The sequence below is a fragment of the Helicoverpa armigera genome, chromosome 7 (assembly GCF_030705265.1).
Source record: "Helicoverpa armigera isolate CAAS_96S chromosome 7, ASM3070526v1, whole genome shotgun sequence".
Lineage (NCBI taxonomy): Eukaryota > Metazoa > Arthropoda > Insecta > Lepidoptera > Noctuidae > Helicoverpa > Helicoverpa armigera.
The window spans coordinates 11,249,639-11,270,969 of record NC_087126.1 but is presented as its reverse complement, the minus strand read 5'-3'; the positions used below and the strand labels follow the sequence as shown (position 1 = coordinate 11,270,969).

At 35.7% G+C, this 21,331-nt stretch overlaps 2 protein-coding genes across 2 annotated transcripts in view; one reads left to right on the top strand and one right to left on the bottom strand.

The window, feature by feature from the left end:
• Positions 1 to 21,331, bottom strand: part of LOC135117079 (uncharacterized) — a 187,612-nt gene that overhangs the window by 159,344 nt on the left and 6,937 nt on the right. The gene's annotated exons all lie outside the window — the stretch shown is intronic.
• On the top strand, positions 8,558 to 10,980 carry LOC135117172 (uncharacterized). Its single transcript, XM_064035670.1, has one exon. It carries the CDS (start codon positions 9,048 to 9,050, stop codon positions 10,164 to 10,166), a length of 1,119 nt encoding a protein of 372 aa, XP_063891740.1. The 5' UTR covers positions 8,558 to 9,047; the 3' UTR covers positions 10,167 to 10,980.

The window sequence follows — 21,331 nt, the reverse complement described above, 5'->3', positions numbered from 1 at the left end:
TACGTAAATAGGGAGGTACTTTAAGCTTCAATCGGAACATCGACAAAGGAAACACACTAAGTGCTGAAGACTCCATCCATTTGCTATCTTTCTAAAGATTTCCCTGCTAATCTTTCGTTCAATTGATACTCGGCACTCTAGACCTCTTCCTTTATCTGTCGGGTAAGTACTCAGTACAATTGCTAGGATTTCAAGTGGTGTTCAATCTTAGTTCAGAAGTGGTTGAGCTTATTTTTCCTTCTTCGAAAGATCGTGAACGATATACACATACACAGACATATTTTGTTTCGAACTAAAATATTTCGAAGAATTCTTGATAATTTTTCTTTTGTTATTATTCGTATAAACTTAGGCCATAATTCTAAAATAGCAACACTTAACATTGAAATATTTTATTGGAGTTTGTAAAAGAGAATAAAAATAAAAATTCTTTGTACAACGAAAAGTTCAAGTGAATTACGAAGTTGGTTTCGTTTTAAAATACAAAAGTTTTTACTTAAGTACTTAAGCGGATATAGTTTAGTGTGGCAATTTATGATAGACTGAAATTATAAGCTTGGGCGCTTAGCAAAGAGTTTTTAATAACTTCGCAGAAAAGTTAATAACTATCCGTGTTAAAGAACCTCGGGGGAACGAAAAAAATTAACTCCAACCTATTTTTTAAAAGCAGAAAGCACTTTTATATTTTTTGCTCTCATATTCATTATACCTCTATTTATTTGCTTTTATGTTTTACATGCTGCATTTTTTATTTCGACTTTTGTTACAGTGGAAAATAAAATTCAGCCAATAGTTGCAAAATTAAAAATAGGTTCAATCTAAATGAGAATCCGTACTTTTTAAATTGAAGTGGTTTTAAATGAATATGATACTATTTCTGCAAAGTAGGGTATTGGGTTTATTCATGGCTTATTGATCATCACAACTTAACCGTTATTATGACAATGATTGTACCAACATTCAACAATATATTCATCTGTTCATTGAATCATACTTTGTAACTCCAAAACAATGCTTAAACAAAACAGATCTTATATCAGCAACAATTGGCAGTTTATTGCACCTTACACAGTGCACCTGCGTATACACTTCTGGATGTAAATTCGCACGCTATATGCTGTTGCTGAGTCAATCAGTTGAGTCACTCAACTCGAGCGGAATGCTAAGCAGATACCCCACATTTCATGCCGCGCAGTGTACGGGACTGGGTTTTTGTCATAAATATTTACAGGTTCTTTATTGGTTGATGTATGTCGGATATGATGCGTCTTACATGCACTGATGACTGTACAATTGTATTGTATACCTATGTTTTATATCTACAAATAAATCATCTTTTATCTTGCAAAAAACACTAAGAAATGTGCAACTCTCCAAATGTTTAAGCTTAGTGAACGGACGTGATTCTTAAAAGGTCATCTGAAATCTATCGAGACACAATCAGTCCAAATCATAGGAAAACATACTTCTTCACCTCTATCTATATTAAAACAAAGGACAAATATTATAGATATTTCGCAAATAACACCTACGAAAAACGTCTCCCTAAGCCGTAAAAAGCTTATGACGTCCCTAACACGTGCGATACACAGATAGCCACGGAAAAGGGATAGCATTTATATTTAGCTATAGCCTGATATAGCGTCGTCATCAACGCTATTACAGGCTATCGGTTGTTATAAACTTCTAACTAAACTCCCACGTAAAAACTTGTTTCAGATCAAAGGAACTTGACATTTTTGAGCTAAAGTTCGTAGCTTCGAAAAGTTCTGGAAAATTATCTTTAACTAGGCAGAGGTTTCGCCCACGTCCTGTGAGAAGTATTTCATACACCGAGATAGAAAGTAAACTAAAGCCTTCCTCGGTAAATGTGCTATCTAAGAATGAAAAAGAAAGTAAAATCGGATTAGATTTTCTTGAGATTAGGGCATTCAAACAAATAAACTCCTCAGCTTCATAATATCAAAATTATAGATTGTAAAGGGACTGTCTTGTTCTAAAAAATAAAGTTCGCTAGAAATTCGATTATATCGGATTAACCAACAGCTGTTTCCTGAGAATTCTTCACTCGGAAATTGTGTAGCTCATCTTCAGTAAAAGATTATTCTAGACCAGTTTTTACAGAGAATAATTCAGATTTTTCTAGATAAGTAACTTTTACAGAGATTATTCTAGATTATTCTTTTTCAAAAAATATTTCTACAGAGCTCTCGCGTTGAACGAATGCTAAGTATTGGTAGCGTGTCAAATGAAACTGCTCCAAATAGCTATAAGTTAATTCACTTGACAAAGGTCTCACAATAAACGCAGATCGTTTATTAGCAACCGATACAATGTAAATAGGAGTTTCAACATGCTTGCCAAAAACAAATGTCAACTTGATTACACACACAGACACATCAAACGAACGCAAATATCAAAAATATTTACCAAAAACTACACAATCACTTACAAATCGATCACACACTTTACAGAAACATCCCCCAGTATTCCCCTTCCAATCTGGCAGGGGAATAGAATCGGAACTATCTGCTTTATCATTCGAGGGTAAAAGGTAAAAGTCGGGGGATCGGTTTACCCTGTGCTGAGTTGATTTAATGCCACTTACGGCTTGCTGTGCTGGGTAAGGGTAACGCGAGATGAAATGATGACCCAGTTATGGGTTGCAGAATTTTGTATGTGTGTACTGTGGAGAAATATGGGTTTGAAGGTGACATTTCAAACTCGTTTTCGTTAGTTTAGTAGAGTTATTATAAGTTTAGTAGAGTCATTAAAAGTTTAGTTCACAGAATAAAGAGCTTTGACTTTGACTTTGAAAATAAAATGACAAATTCAAAGTTTTCAAAAATTTTAGCGGTAAGAATGTTTTTTTTTTATTGCTGAGAAATTATGGTGCAGCGTCATGAGTATCAGACTCTTACCGACTAAAAGCCACCAGCGGTACTCTTTCAAACATTGCCGTAGCCCGGGCAGGCAAGTATCTTGAAGAAATTTAATTTGAAAGGCGAGAAAAATCGTCTTTGTTTCATAATATATTCATGAACATTCGCTTACTGATTCTACTTGCCGTCCTCACGTCTTCAAACAGAAAACTGTTAATACATTCTCCATCACAACATTGAAGGCACGTCCATAAAGTAAGCGAAGTACAGTCGTGCCGATAGCTTGTTGGAGCGTCAGCGGCCTGCGGGACATCAATCAGCCTATCGAGTGATTGATGTACTCGACGATACACCCGCACGCAAGTGTACGGCACCGCTGTACTCACATGTACGTGTTGAATTGATTAATGAAATTAATGAAGCGCCGTGTACCAACAATTGATTGTACAGTGAAACTTGGTTAAGTGGGACCTGGATAAGTGAAATACCCCTATAACTGGAACTCACGGTGCGGTCCCATCACCTTGGCATTGATTTACCTCTGTTAGTTGGACGAAGCAAACCTCTATAACTGGAATTCGTAATTTTATTTTATCATCACAGTTACCTCTATAAATGAGACACCAAGTGAATTTTGTACGCATAAACCTCTGTAACTGAGATAACATCGTTTTGTTTGTTTGCTAACTTATTGTTTTTCTACCCTTAAATTCCGCACTTAACTACGTTTGATATGTGAAGTCTGAATGGTTCCAGTTTTAGTTTTGCTTTACTATTTGCTTATGTTTACGGAAAAACGAAAGTGTGAAGACACGCGATAAAGTTTGTGTCGAATTTAATGCCAAAACTTTCAAACCTATTTGTGATTTAAACATAGCACGGTATTTTATTTAATGATCGCACCTCTATAACTGAAGTAACTTGTATTCTGGCCTCTATTAATGGGACCCTCTGTAACTGAGAAAGATACTTATTTATACCTGGGTATCTGAGACCCCGGGTAAGTGGAATACCTCTATAAGTAAACGAAATTGCAGGACCCTTGAAGTCTCACTTAACCAGGTTTCACTGTATAAGCCTAATGTGTCGTTCGTTTGGCCTCGAGTGGTGTCAATGGCTCCTGGCGTGTACATACTACATGGAGGTCGAAGGTGACAGCGTGGACTATAATTATAGGAGGCTATTTACGTGGCTTTTCTATGAAGGGGCACACCTAGAGACACGTAAATAAATATTGTTAGGGTGTTTTGTGACAATGAAAAATGGAAGCAAACAATAAGCATTCATTAAAGATTAAAGAAACATTGAAAAATAGAAACTAGCTTGTGATCACGAAAAATTATGATAAATTATGGTGTCAACTTTGTGGAAATCTATAACATTAAATTCTCGGAATTCACAAAAAATATGTTTTTAACATTTACCGGAGAGTAATAATCTCCGAAAATCTCAAGACCTCAATCTATAGAAAAAACAATGAAATCTCTAAACTAATTTCAGAAAAAAATATCCTAGATATATTTCACCCAACACAATATGCCATCAACCAAGAGATCTTCAATCTCTGATTAAGGCACGTGATCGTCATAATCCCGGCTCGGCACATTACCCTGAATACTAAAACACGTTACCTTTATGATTATGAATACCCCATACATTCAAATTCACGTCACATTTAGTCACAATTTGTTCTCCCGCGTTTCGCGCGTGACGTCATATATGGCCGACCCCTCTTCACGTGCACAAATTGCTTGTTTGCACCTCATATTTTTCTTCTGTGAGGATTTTAAGTGATGCTTTTGTTTTATTAAATAAAATGTATTTTGGGGGAACGAGTACTGTAAAAGTTATAAGGTGTGATCTCTGTGGAATTAGATAAGACAAGAGAATTCGTTGTTTCACACGGATTGTTGAGTCTACTTCTAGTGCCGATAAATTAAAGCATGTTTAGACAACTGTAGAGGTATGAGTGAAATAAAGGCTTTCTATGGATCCAGAGATTAACCTTCACACACGCACAAACTTATCTTCTGTTTATCGTCATATCAGAAAATTGATGTCATCATTAACTGCACTTTATTTTGTAACAATGCATTACTCTCAAAAAGAGCGTTTTAACACCAGCCAACTATACCTGACTTGAACTGGTATACATTTATAAAGCCGCTGTCGATTTTGGGAGCCTTGCAACTGCAGCATACACAGTATTGTTACATTTCCATCGAACCTAATCTTTTAAACTGCGGAAATCCGACTAAATCCCTCGAGCACTTTACCCGCTTTACTTGGTATACTTGAAAAGCATTTTTCAACATTGTGATTACACGTGCCTACGTTGTTTCTATGTCTACAACATTCATATTTTTCGATATGAAGTCTTTGGAATTATATTCTGTAAGTAAAAGTAGCTTTGCAAAAAGTAGTTTAGTTGTTGTTACCTAATTGGACCCATTCGGCTGTGTTCGGTTCATAATCATTCTCGTGCCCTGATCAAAATTTTATTTGGGATTTTCTTCTTCCATACTCTATCTGTTATCGTCTTACAAGTAACATTATTTCTAGCCATGTCAACTTACACACAATGGGTCCATCGTTTCCTTGGTCGTCCCCTTCCACTATACCATACCATTCACAAATGTATTCTGTGGTATCCCATTAAATAATCAAGGCTTATGTATTGTACGTAATGTTATTGTAAGCTTGACACGCATTCTCATAAATACACATTGTAACTACCTCCTAGTTTACACATGGTGGAACTTTGACATTGATTGTAATCTCCCCTCAACATTTAACGTCGAATTTCACGGCTAGTTTATGAAATAAACAGGAGAGAACTTCTTCCCCTACATGTACAAAACCTATAGCCTTCTATGTTACTCGGGGATAGTCTATCTTTAACAAAGTGAAATAATTTTTCAAATCGATTCAGTAGATCCAGACACACTGTCGCAATCTCATAAACCTTAGCTCGTTAAGTAATTTAGCTATACAATATAGCTAATATTATCAGGTACAAACTAATCCGGCAACAGTAATAGTTAGAGTATGAACATGAGTTACAATATGAGCAATATCAATCAGTATGTTCATGCTCTAGTTAATGTTAGTGATCACTTGCCGGTTACCGGCAAAGCGGTAGTTGCTCCGTAAACTGTTTCATTAACATATACAGTAACAGAAAGAATTGCAACTATTACAAGTGTTTGGTTAAAGATTTATTTATCACTAAAATATTGTGTTTCCCTTTTTATTGTAACTGTCCCATAGTGGGCTTGCTGTCCCATAGACATCTTAAGGAGTAAGCAGTGCTAGTCTTTGATTTTTCAATTTTTTCTTCTTGTTTCATCAACTATGCACATAATCTGCTAGATAAATAAAATTTTTAACGTGACAAAGGGTCATTATCGTTTGTGGTTTAAAAGATAGATATAGAGCATGTTATGACTATACAACCAACCATAAGATACCAAAATAAACACGGTAAAAATAGAAAACTTTGGAGAAAATTGACCATCTTCAAACACTGAATCATAAATTGTCACTGCCCACAATGACACATAAAGCAACTTAACTCATAACCTTGAGAGATAGGGACAGGAAGCAGATATCCGTTGTGTATCCCGAGAGAGTTACCAGTAACTGATGACATGGTTCTAAGGTTACTGTTGATAATATTTGTTATTTAGTTGTGCGAAATAACGCTTTGGCTAGTTATTTTTGAAGTTACACTGACTGAATGTTTAGTCTATGGTCATCATTATTGCAAAGAGATAAAAGTTTGTGGTGTAAATTTCGAATTATTACAATAAAGAATCGTTATCCGAATCTTCATGATCCTAGATTCTGGCTACACTGTTTACAACGGCTAGGTACTGTAACCCAAAAAAAATTCATGAATAACAAAAATGTAAACTTGGCAGGTACCTAAAACTGCTGCAGCGCGAAACTCAACAATGGACTAGAAACCATTCATTCTTAGATGAAGTCTTCACAAGAACGGTTCTATTTCCTACAAAGATTAGGAAGTAGGTAAGTGTAACGTCCTTTCCCGATATTCTATCTATCTTTTGTTAAAGATCAAGCAATTTTTACGAGGCTAGTATCAAAATTCTATCTCTAGTAACCTAATCAATAGATAGATAGAATATTGGAAACAGCCGGACGGACGAAAACGAGACGGATAATGACGTCATCATCCGGTAATACTCCAAACATAACCTAAAAGGGATTTGTTTTGCTCCTGTCATGGTCGTCTGTAGGCGTCCTAATAATAGTGATCTGAGCACACAGGTGGCTGATCCCCCGATACTATTTAAAGCGTCATTATTCTTTAAATAGCTTTATTTACTTACTAGTTGGGAAGTATTTGCTTACTTAGTTGATCTACGTTGATATTGCTCGTACAATCGGACCTTTTCTTTAACTTAAACTTCTTTATAAATCCTCTATTTTGGGATATCGACAAAGACTTAATTTTAAATGGTTCAAATTATTTTCAAAGACGAATCAATCATTAATATAATGTTTGCATTTGACAGGATCAGCATGGTCCTATCAATGACCTATCATTGGTACAAAGCTTCAGAAAGGAAGCAAGAATATTGACTTTACATACCTACATATGCAGTTATTTAGTCTTCTGGGACACAACAAGCAAGATATTATAGTTCCCAGCACAAAATTACGCACTCGGTTGGTAGGACTTCCATTTTTCAATTCCGCCGACAGATAATAAGAGTTTTAGTTAGGGGTGGTCCACCAGTAGAAATAAGTACAGAAATATTTATTATTAAAATTTTAAAAGGCTCAAAGTTTTGGGTAGGTCACTGGTAAGTCTGAGGGTCCTGAATAATGTCTAGCTTTGTTTTTTTTTTCTCCCAGTTACTTATCTACTCCTTGCATCTAAGCAGGATCTGAAAAAACAAACTATGTATCAATTGGAGACTGTCATTAATTAGTTAAATTAGTCTTGTAATTTTATTCTTCACACACAAATATGGTAAAACTGAATATTGATATTCATCTATAGGTCAATTTATGAGTTCAGACCCACAATTTATGAGTTCCATCAGAACCGGGTCCCAAAACTATCCTTGAAAACGTTGGCCATCCCTAAACTAAATGTTGGTTGTAACGGTAGCTGCGGAACCAATTACTGAACTTGGACAAGTCCCGACTGTTTCAGACATTTAACTGCGAAATAAACGATGGAAACGAAAAGTTTCCGCTGAAATATTATTAATTCCCTGTTGTTATAATTTTATTTGTATTTATAAAGGGTAGGTATTCATTTCCGAGGCCACCAACCTATTTCTTGTGAAATTACTTATCAATTTATGTGACTTCCCGCCATTTTGTGACAGTTGGTTGACAGCTGTCAAACTAACTTCAGCTGGAGCTATTAATTAATTTAAAATATTTGAATTTAGTTTATGACTTATTTGTAAGTAAATACGGGTTTGTGAAACCTAAATGATAAATTGAGACCTACAGAGAATTTATCAGAAACTATTAATACTAAAACGAATATTTTTATAATTGGCAATCAGTATCGTAATTATGCTTTCCCAGAATGTAAAGTTTTCAGAATATTCATAAAATATCATCGAATCTGAAAAGAATAAATAATTTCTGTATCACTGTAAATATTAAATGAATTTCATGTTTTATGTGTTAGCATCGACATAGAATATCTGTTGATTTTAATATTAATGACTAGCAACACTGACAAAAGGCGGGAGGTCGAACTGTCAAAGTGAGAAAAGAATGGAAGTTTTGTTTGTTAAAAAGTTTAAGAAAGTTGTAAGAAATTAAAACAAGTGTTGATTGTTATGTTGTGATTCTGAGAGAATAAAACTTTATTTAAGATACTTTTGGTGCAGTTTTAATGGAAGAAGACTTACAGTTTCAGAAGTGGTATAAGACCTTTGCTAATTATTTCCGCATTATTCTCATCCTGAGAAAAAGTTTTCTAGCACTAGCGAAACTATATATTAGTGTGAGAACATTGTTTATGCATCGTGAACTACATTATGGAGGGCGTCAGTGATTATATGCAAAGTAGTCGCAAAAATACATCACGTAAACGTCGCCGTCGACACTCAAAAAACGCGGATCGTAAAACAGAAACGAGTAAGAGACGCCATCATACGAAATCAAAACATGTTTCGGATGAAAGAAGGGATGGAGTACAGAACAAAGGAGAAAAGGGCCGTCGTACGTCTCGGAAGTTTAGACGTCGTTCGAGTTCGAGGCATCGGAGTCGGTCGAGATCGTCGTGCAGACTTGACACCAGGAAGGACTCATGGCCGATCGAGGTCATTGAGCAGCCGTCTTACGGATTCGTCGCGACGTACGTCTCATAGCCGTTCGAGTTCGCGCTGCCAGCGTAGTTCGAGACTACGACATCGTGACCGCACACGTCGTCACCAGAGTATGTCACCAGAAGATAACAAAGTGAGTCGTTCCAATTTTAAAGACACTACATTTTTGCTAACTGAATTGATTAAATCAATATCTAGTAGTCGTTCCGAAGGAAATAAGTTCCCCATGTTAGGCAATGTGATACCAGAGTTTGATCCCATGTCTAAAGGCCAAACTATTGAGATGTGGCTTAATAAAGTGGAAGAATGTGCTCAATTGTATAAATGGGGAGATGATCAGATAATTCATTATGCTCTTCCTAAACTTAGTGGTGTATCCCGGACATGGTATCAGAGTCTCCCATCGATGTCGTTTTCGTGGACCGAATGGAAATATAAATTAAGGGAGTCATTCCCGTCCACTGATGATTATGCAGAACTCCTTAACGAAATGTTGTCAAAAAGGGTTAAATTTAACGAATCTTTAGAATTATATTTCTATGAAAAAATCAACCTCCTTAATAGATGTGACATAAAAGGTAAAAGGGCAGTAGATTGCCTACTATACGGAATAGAAGACCGCAGTATAAGATTAGGTGCTAAAGCAACAAAATGTGAAGAACCGGAACAAGTTTTGAAATATTTCCAATCAATTAAACAGCAATCTCGAGAGTTACATTTTAAAACAAGGAACAACTTTGATAAAAGGAACAATAATAACATACCAAATAACATATCACATAACATATCAAGGAACACAAAACCTTATGAAAGGACCAAATCTATAACATGTTTTAATTGTAATGAAACCGGCCATTATAGTTATAACTGTCAAAAAAAAGAAATTAAGTGTAGTAATTGCAATAGACTTGGACATTTAGCTAATGTTTGTAAAGATGCATCAAAAAAAAGAAAATGAAAAGTCAGTTATGGCATTATCTACAAATATGAATGAAAATGATAAATATCATATTAATTTAAAAATAAATGGTCAGCCTTTACAAGGGTATGTTGATTTGGGTAGCCAGTGCACCTTGTTACGTCATAGTGCTGCAGAGAAATTAGGTATCCATTGGTCTTCAGAACAACCATTACCTACAATGCGTGGCATTGGCAATCATGTTGTTTTACCACTCGGTAAAGTAACTATTAATATTGAAATTCAGGGTATTATGCAATCAGTTGACAGTTATATTGTTGAGAATAATGTTATTAAGTATGACATATTAATTGGCCATAGTTTTACTGAATCTCCAGGCATAACCATAACTAAAACCACTGATGCTTTGATTTTTAGACGAGCCGTACCAACAAAATTAAGACTTATTCTTTTAAATGATATTTTGATTCCTCCAAAGGAGACATATGTGATAAAGGTAAAAAGTGATGTTAGTTATTCAGGCACAATAAATGTTAACGGCTCTCTACGTGGGTATGATGGTAAAGAATACTATCTTATGCCTGGTGAATACAACGTAGTGAATGGAGTCAGCGCATTATTGATACAAAACCTATCAAATAATAATTTATCGTTAAAACTTGGGTCATTAATAACACGTGCCTTACTCACAGATTCTATATTAGATGTAAATTTATTAGATTTTAGTGATACAAATATTAGTAATTCAATAAACTATGACAACAAATTATCCAATGAAGAAATATTTCAACTTAAAAATATCTTACAAAAGTACAGCCAATGTTTTTCTTGCAATATGATGGATTTAGGTTATACCAACATTGAAAAATGGAAATTGAATTGATTGATACAACACCTGTTGTATACAGACCATATAGATTATCTTACCGGAGAGATTAGTAAAATCCATGGTTCAGGAAATGCTTGCAGACATTATTTGTGAATCAATTCGGCATATGCTAGCCCAGTCCTTTTAGTTAAGAAGAAAACAGGTGACAAAAGACTTTGTATTGACTATCGAGCACTGAATAGAAAAACTAAAAGGAGCATTTTCCCTTCCACTGATTGATGATCAACTAGATCGATTAGCTGGTCATTCTTTGTTCATTAGCTTAGATTTAGCATCAGGCTACTACCAATTAGCTGTTGGGAGGGTTCCCAAGATAAGACGGCATTTGTTACGCCGGATGGCCAATATCAGTTCAAGAGAATGCCATTCGGTTTAGCTAATGCACCATCAGTCTTTCAAAGGACAATGACAAAATACTAGCTAAAAAGATTATGCCCTTGTTTACATGGATGATATTTTAATCCCAGCACACACGTTTAATGAAGGTTTAAAAGATTAGATGAAGTTTTGAGTATTATCCGTGATGCTAATCTCACTCTAAAATTAGAAAAATGCTTCTTCTTTATACACAGATTGATTTCTTAGGCTTTGAGGTAAGCGGATTGGGCATAAGACCCGGTTCCCGCAAAATAACTGCAGTAACAAACTTCCCGACTCCAAACAATGTCCATGACGTTAGACGTTTCATAGGTTTAGCCAGTTTTTTTCGACGTTTTGTAAAGGATTTCTCCCTGATTGCACGTCCGCTAACCGATTTGTTAAGAAAACGGATTACATGGAAATGGTCAGACGAACAAGTGACAGCGTTTGAGACTCTAAAACGTAAATTGGTCGAGACCATTACTCGCACTATATGATCCCAAGTTAGAAACTGAGCTACACACAGATGCGTCAAAACATGGTATTGCAGGCATCCTAATGCAGCGTAACAAAGAAGGAATAATTAACCCGTAGCATATTACAGCCGCAAAACATCGGCTGATGAGCAAAAGCTTCACTCCTTTGATTTAGAGACCCTAGCTGTCATAGCATCGCTAAACAGATTTCGTGTGTATCTTTTAGGATTAAAATTCAAAATAGTGACTGACTGCAATGCGCTCCGAACTACTATGACAAAAAGAGACCTCATCCCTAGAATAGGTCGGTGGTGGGTGCAACTCCAGGAGTACGACTGTGAAATAGAATACAGGGCAGGCTCAAGAATGTCGCACGTTGATGCACTCAGTCGTGCTCCTGTTGACGAACTACCCTTGACTCTATACACGTTATTGATGTACTCGCTGTAGAAGCACAAGACTGGATAGCTACAGTTCAAAGTGATGATGAAGAAGTTAAAAGAATTAAGGAAATTTTAGCCAGTAAAGACACAACATTTATAGTTGACGTTCATAAAAATTACCAACTGAAATGTAATTATGTTTATAGAATAGTAGATGGTGGATTACGTTGGGTAGTCCCGAGATCGGTTAGGTGGCAATTACTAAAGATGAACCACGACGATGTGGGTCATTTTAGTTATGATAAGACGCTAAATAGACTGAAGGGTTCATTTTGGTTCCCTAAAATGCGAAGATTCACAAAAAAGTATGTTAAAGCTTGCTTAGAATGTGCGTATCATAAGGCACCCGGAGGACCTAAAGAAGGACAACTTCATCCGATTCCAAAACCGGACATACCGTTTCACACGTTGCATGCCGACCACCTAGGTCCATTCGTTCGTTCGCGGAGATGCAACATGTACCTTTTGGTAATCATAGACGCTTTTACAAAATTTATCAGTATAAGACCTGTCAGAGACACAAAGACTGCTACTGCCATTAGAGTCTTAAAGGATTATTTTAGCTATTTTGGAGCACCCACTCGATTAATTACAGACAGGGGGACGTGTTTTACTAGCTCCAAATTTAAAACTTTTGTAAAAGATAGTAGTATTAAACACATATTAAATGCTGTCGCAACTCCGCGAGCGAACGGCCAAGTTGAAAGATTCAATAGAACTATTTCAGACGCTCTTAGTGCAAAGTGTCATGATAAAAATGATAACACCTGGGATGAATATGTTAGTGAGGTTCAGTTAGGATTAAACACATCAATTAATAAAAGTACTGGTAAAAGCCCATCTGAATTATTGTTTGGTTACAACGTTAAAACCGTATCTGAGAATATATTAGGCGATGTAATTAATACAACTGTGGATCGAATTAGCGGTGAGGAATTGACAGATCTAAGAAATGAATCTCTACGTAAAATTGGAAATGCACAGAAATTAGCTAAAGATCGATACGATAAGCATAGAAAGTTAGCTACAAAATACAATGAGGGTGATCTTGTTAGATTAGAAAGAACTACATTTGATAAAGATAGGATCGGGAAATCGAAGAAACTGATAGCTAAATTTCACGGACCTTATAAAATTGTTAAAATATTTGATAGATTTTGGTTGAAGATACTCCCATTACAAGAAAGAAAGGTAAAAGGTACGAAAACGTAGTATCTATTGATAAAATACACCCGTGGTTGAATTTTAAATCCTTGGATAGCGAAAACGACAGCGATGGGAACGACAAGAGTGATATGGATTGACTGTTAGAATTAAAGAATGTTAAAATTAAAATTAGTGTAGTAGTAAGATGATGTAAAATTATATATTGAATACCAGAGTTAGTGCTTATTTGATGATGATGAAGCAGATCATGACAGACTACACTAGTGTAGGTTGTGAGCTTGTTGGGATACTAGAAGCAGATCATGACAGACTACACTAGTGTAGGTTGTGAGCTTGTTGGGATACTAGAAGCAGATCATGACAGACTACACTAGTGTAGGTTGTGAGCTTGTTGGGATACTAGAAGCAGATCATGACAGACTACACTAGTGTAGGTTGTGAGCTTGTTGGGATACTAGAAGCAGATCATGACAGACTACACTAGTGTAGGTTGTGAGCTTGTTGGGATACTAGAAGCAGATCATGACAGACTACACTAGTGTAGGTTGTGAGCTTGTTGGGATACTAGAAGCAGATCATGACAGACTACACTAGTGTAGGTTGTGAGCTTGTTGGGATACTAGAAGCAGATCATGACAGACTACACTAGTGTAGGTTGTGAGCTTGTTGGGATACTAGAAGCAGATCATGACAGACTACACTAGTGTAGGTTGTGAGCTTGTTGGGATACTAGAAGCAGATCATGACAGACTACACTAGTGTAGGTTGTGAGCTTGTTGGGATACTAGAAGCAGATCATGACAGACTACACTAGTGTAGGTTGTGAGCTTGTTGGGATACTAGAAGCAGATCATGACAGACTACACTAGTGTAGGTTGTGAGCTTGTTGGGATACTAGAAGCAGATCATGACAGACTACACTAGTGTAGGTTGTGAGCTTGTTGGGATACTAGAAGCAGATCATGACAGACTACACTAGTGTAGGTTGTGAGCTTGTTGGGATACTAGAAGCAGATCATGACAGACTACACTAGTGTAGGTTGTGAGCTTGTTGGGATACTAGAAGCAGATCATGACAGACTACACTAGTGTAGGTTGTGAGCTTGTTGGGATACTAGAAGCAGATCATGACAGACTACACTAGTGTAGGTTGTGAGCTTGTTGGGATACTAGAAGCAGATCATGACAGACTACACTAGTGTAGGTTGTGAGCTTGTTGGGATACTAGAAGCAGATCATGACAGACTACACTAGTGTAGGTTGTGAGCTTGTTGGGATACTAGAAGCAGATCATGACAGACTACACTAGTGTAGGTTGTGAGCTTGTTGGGATACTAGAAGCAGATCATGACAGACTACACTAGTGTAGGTTGTGAGCTTGTTGGGATACTAGAAGCAGATCATGACAGACTACACTAGTGTAGGTTGTGAGCTTGTTGGGATACTAGAAGCAGATCATGACAGACTACACTAGTGTAGGTTGTGAGCTTGTTGGGATACTAGAAGCAGATCATGACAGACTACACTAGTGTAGGTTGTGAGCTTGTTGGGATACTAGAAGCAGATCATGACAGACTACACTAGTGTAGGTTGTGAGCTTCTGAGGTCCTGTTGTGAAGATATTTGTACAGATGACACAGATCATGACTGACTCTAGGGTCATGTGTGTTAGTGCATACCAAACAGGCGACGCAGATCGCATCAGACTATACTAGACATAGATCGCAGATTGCGATTCAATGTCGGTATGGGATGCGAGCGTCAGTGATGTTAATTGTGAATGAATGTCCCTAGGGAATAGAAGTTTGTTCATTTTGTTTTGTTTCTTTTTATTATTTTGTGTTATTAACTTGAATTTATGTTATTCTTATTTTAATGCTTAACTGATATAAGAGAGAAATATCCCCATGAGAGGCTCAATTGCATTATTGATTAACCTTGGTGTGAGGACACACCCTGACTAGGATGGCCGAGCATTTTTGTTATGTTATTTGTGATCATTCCTGTGTACCGTATTATAAAGACTGACTATTGTAATTTATAGATAGTTAAAGAAAGCTTGTAGTGAGACTTAAGTATGCTGTGAACTCTTTTTATTATTATAATTATTTTGTTCTATGTTTATGTTTTAAAATTACCTCATGTTATGTTGCTCGACTTGATACTTCAGTACCTGCTTACCTATTCTTATTAAATTTAAGATCTTCAGTTAGGCTGAAGTGTACTGTATTTAATTTTTTTATGTTTGGAAGTTATATAATTTTTGTTATGCTACTCTACTTGATAATTTGGTTCCTATTTGTTTGTACTAAGTATATTGATACTCTAAGATGGTGTGAGGACACACCCTAATTAGGATGGCCGAGCTGTTAGCATCGACATAGAATATCTGTTGATTTTAATATTAATGACTAGCAACACTGACAAAAGGCGGGAGGTCGAACTGTCAAAGTGAGAAAAGAATGGAAGTTTTGTTTGTTAAAAAGTTTAAGAAAGTTGTAAGAAATTAAAACAAGTGTTGATTGTTATGTTGTGATTCTGAGAGAATAAAACTTTATTTAAGATACTTTTGGTGCAGTTTTAATGGAAGAAGACTTACATATGCAATATTCCTTTTTCTGTTGCAACTTATTTACTATCTTTCATTCGAATTTCTGTGAAACCATTTTACAAATTGGATTCGTTTGTAAAGTCTGATTGGACTTCTCAATAATAACAAAAAAACATTATTTATTACAACGCACACACTTGACGAACGAAAGCATAGATTTACATAGGTATCCATCTATAAAGCGCTTGCTGATTTAGCTATGCGTAACTGAAAGAAACCGCAAAAAATAATATCATTACAGTATTTTTTCTATAATCTAGACACACGGCAGTGTGTCCGCCAAGTTCGAGCAAAAAAGGCGACACACCGGCCGTGGGTTATATTACACGAACCATTTCGGGCCAAATTCGACCCCCCTGTAACTCAAAATCTATTTTATTTACGCATATCAAATTTCTAGTATCTGTTGAGACCGCCTCACTTATCTAAAATACAAAATTTCATTAATATACCTATTGTAGGTCTTGAGATATTGACGTCAGAAAATCGCTATTTTTACTATACACTCACTGACTGATTCACTGATTCACTGACTCACTCATCAAAAACCTAGACCACTTCCAATGGTCGTATTGACTTGAAATTTGGCATGGAGGTAGGTCTTTATGTCAAAGTAAAGGGAAAAATCTGAAAATGGCCAAGTGTGAGTCGGTTTCAAAATAATGAAGGTGTTTTATACCCGGTGTAAATTTATACCCCTAAGGAACTAAAACGAACTAAATTTATCTATATTTATATAATATATCTTCGAATGGTACAAAGGTTTGTATTTAGTCAAAGTAAAGTAAAACTCTGAAAACGGCCAAGTGTGAATCACTTTCGAAAATAACGAATGTGTAACTTTGATCCACGAACATAATATATGATAACATGTCATGTCAGTCAGTTGGTAAATCTAGTCATAGTTAATCTAGTTCATTTCTTTGTAAGAAACATAGTGCATATTAAAAATCTAAAAGATAGTATAAATGAGACATTTCTTTAACTAACTTCATCATAAGAAAAAATAAAATAAACAACCTTACAAAAATAAATGAAATCCCACCCAAAACAAAATGTGAAGACTGCCAAGTTCGATAATATGGGAATGCTTCGCCTATAAAGAAGTGAGATCTGAATAAGTACCAAGTTCCATACACATACCTCAGTTAAAATAGTTACTTTTAATGATGATTACTTGGCAAGTTTTAATAGAAAATTAAATACTTGATTCATTGCGTTTAGTAGGTTTATAACAAGGTGTATGAAAACTTGCCAAGTAACATCATTAAAAAGTAACTATTTTTAACTGAGGTATGTGTATGGAACTTGGTACTTATTCAGATCTCACTTCTTTTATAGGCGAAGCATTCCCATATTATCGAACTTGGCAGTCTTTCACATTTTTGTTTTGGGTGGGATACAATTTTAACTGCAAGCTCTCTAAAAAACCCTTTCAATATTTCTGTCACCTAACTCGACAACGTAAAGAGATTATGTCTGCACATTTAATATTTATACCAGAGACAGGCGTCGTAACAGCGTTAACCTTTTATTGGCCTCCAGTGTAAGTAAGTCAGCCATTAATTCAATGCTGGGGTGGGTAGATTTATTGGCGGGAAGTGTAACGTCTTGCGAGATGTAATTTGCGAAAACTATCGAGTGTGTGTTCCTTGTGGTTAGATCGGTGATCGGCTGCGATTGGAACCCTTTGTGGCGCGAATTGCTTGAATTGCAACAGTTATCCAATAAATTCCTTTTATTGCGCGTTTCCTTATTGCTATTTATTTGTAGTATTCTTCTACCTTTCGCACTGCATCAAGAAAATCTTTCCTCAGCATTTCTTTCCCTCCCAAAAAGGTATCTATCGAAACTGCAACTAAAGAGGAGACATTGATCCTACTTTGCAATAGTGAAGCTATGATTAAATTATTTAGCAAACTTCCAGATGTAATATAAAGGTATGTAAAACTCTAACTAAATCCCCAAAAACATAGCCTATTGTCTAACACTTGGAAATAACATGACCTTCTAATACCGATAGACTCAATTACTGAAACTTCTAGACTCAATCCACTACTCCATTACTTAGCGACGAAACTTTTCCCTCTAATAATAGCGTAGGTATTCCGTAGTATATCAAGTTATTTGACAGCGAAATATTTATGTACTTAGCTATTAAATAACACATATGTATCATAAGGTCAAATCATCTTTGTCCTTTCGTAGCTACAACACACAGTACGTGTAGGTACCCATGTCGATATGTTAACATAATGTTTTTTTGGGCAGAAATAGCTCATATTCTATAGGTGTGTTTAACGCCTTCTCGACATGGGAAAAGATTGTACTTAATAGTTTTTGGTAGAGTAGGGACTCCTTCCTTTAGATATTTTTTATCCAAATAATAACTTAATTGTTTACTAGTTCAAGTCACAGATTACTAAATAGCTACTACCTAAGTTATTTTTTCAATAAATCTGCTACATGACATTAAAATCTAAATCAAAATTTCCAACAGCAAAAATTGTTTACCCGGTCTAAGAAAAACACAATTACACGCCAATTTCCCAATATAAAACAGTAATTAACAGTGCCATTGTGCTGCCAGTTAACTTCCTGAACTTAACCTAAAGAATACAAACAGCTGCTTGACTAGAACATTACATAAGCCACTCTCTCCGCGAAACACTCTTACTGTCATTTACTTTCAACCACTTAGAGCAACACACTAGAGACTAAACAGTCGGCCGACAGTTGACCTGGTCGACTTTTTTTTATAATATCTTTAAAAAAATATTTTCAAAGAAACCTGAACATCAGCACTTTTTGGAGGTCAAATTTACGTCCGCCATTCACCACTTCCTATGTGTTTTTGCTGGAAAGAAGAGGTGGCGCAACAAACTCCCCAGCAACACAATTCTATATGTATGGTTTGAAGAACCGTTGATACATCTTCTTCTTATATATAAAAATGAATTGCTGTTCGTTAGTCTCACTAAAACTCGAGAATGGCTGGACCGATTTGGCTTATTTTGGTTTTAAAATGTTTGTAGAGGTCCAGGGAAGGTTTAAACGATACGAAGTTCGCGGGATCAGCTAGTAAAATATAAAAATAGAAAATTATAAAATTGTATACCTACATAAAATTCCAATTGAAATGGAATCTTCCGAAATCGAATCTAATTTTTGGATTAAATTTCTTGATTCCAATCAAAGTTTTTAGGAAGTCTGATACCGGCTAAAATCTGATCTTTGCAATGTGTGTGTGTATTTCCATTCACCTTAATTCTGATTTATCTCAAATCAACTATCGGCCGACTAAAAGTTTGTAGTTTGTTAGATACTCTTATTGCATAAACTACAATATTCTGCAATTCTGTAATTATGCTGTTTATTCTCTCACATCATTGTTCTACGATTATCATTGTAATTTATCATCAAGTTAAGCTTTAAAACTAGCTGGTGATTGACGAGATTAAGTGTTGAGATAAAAATATAGGTGGTTAGAATGACAATAGTTAACTAGGTGAAATGGGAGACAGTTTAAATGCTATTGCGCAATATTTGTAGCATAAAATTCAGTATAGTTTAAATGTAGGTGGAAAATAAACATAATGTCGAATGATTTATTTATTATTTACCTAATACGTCTTTTTGCATGTCGAAAATAAACATCTGCTGCGTCAAGACTTTTTTATCGACTCATTTCCATATTTACCTATTTATTAATTTGCTAATGCATGTAACGTGAGAATCAACATTTACTTGCGCTTTTTTTTCTCATATTCTCATATCAGCATAAAAATTACCATCTGCTCCAATATTCATAAGTGTACCCTCCTTATACGCAAACTTTTTGCAAGCTTGCGTTTCGCGCCAAAACGATAACCTAAACGTTTATTAATGCTGGCGTAACGTTGTAGTAGTTTGTGGTAACTAGTTAATATCTTAATTGATAGCCCATCTACGAAGGTAGCGGCCTGAAGCATGGGGCTATGCACTGATTTACAAACTAATTACTAGCCGTAACCGGCCCAAACCGGTGGGCGCCAGTTTTAACTGCCCCTAACTAGTGCACGCGCCATTACAGCAATTTGTGATGCAAATATTGTTCAGATGGGCATAAATAAGGAAAATTAACGTCGTTTTAAGACAAATCGGAAGTATCGATGTCACTCGAAATGGGTAAATAGGTCAGGAGTTCGGATCAATGTAACTGGCGAAGTACAAAAAAGAGCAACAAAATAAAATAAAAGTTAACAGGAAACACATTAAGGAAACTACTTCTTTGATGTTATATGATAAAAAAGCACTCCCTTTTTAACTTTTTGTCCCTCGCTATTAGACAAGTTTACAACAAAATGGACGCACAAAATATTTATTTCCTCTATCTATACCTACATACTAATCTATGGCTAACAAACAATATTGAGCCATACAACGCTTAATGATAATATAAACTAAAAGAAAAACTGAGTTACAAATACCAACCGCATTTTCTAGGAAAACTTTCCTTTGAAAAACTTGCAACACACAAAAATCTTTTATAGCATTCCCTATGCGTCCCACCTGTTTCTGAATGTGCACTTTGGTAAGCTTCTGACTGTCAGAACAGCATCTGCTCTTACCGTTTCTGAACAATTCAAGTCCGATTTTGCAATCCGGTTGAAATATTTTAAGTTGTAGCATAACGATCTTTAGGATTTGAATAAATTGTGTGTAATGTAGATTTGCAACAGCTGTTTTTCGTTTCCTAAGATAACTGTTGATCTATACTAATATTTAAAGAGGAAAGGTTTGATAGGAAGCTATAATATCAGAGCTGAATGAACAGTAGCTATTTTTTGTCTGGGTACGTGTGATCGCGTGATAGGACTACTAGTCTTAATAAAGGTATCCTTTGACCGCCTCACACGCATTCATTTACAATTCCAAAATTCACATACCTACCTACGAAGAATGTAAGTCGTTTTACAGAAAAAGCGCTGAAATAAACAACCTCATTTAAAATCTCGTATTAAAATTGTACAACACTTTAGTCCTTCAAAAAATCCGACTGCTATTGTGAAATGTTACAAAAATGATTGTTAAATTAAGCTCGAAAGCTGCACAATAACTGAGCAATATACCAGCGATGGACGATAAGCTGAATTGATTAATTAGTCTAGTTGAAAGCTAACACCTGTCTGTCTGCGCCATTGTTAAACTGAACGCTCATTTCACTACGATTTCGTAATCAATTTTTCATTTTCAGCCACCTTTGTTTTTATTAACTT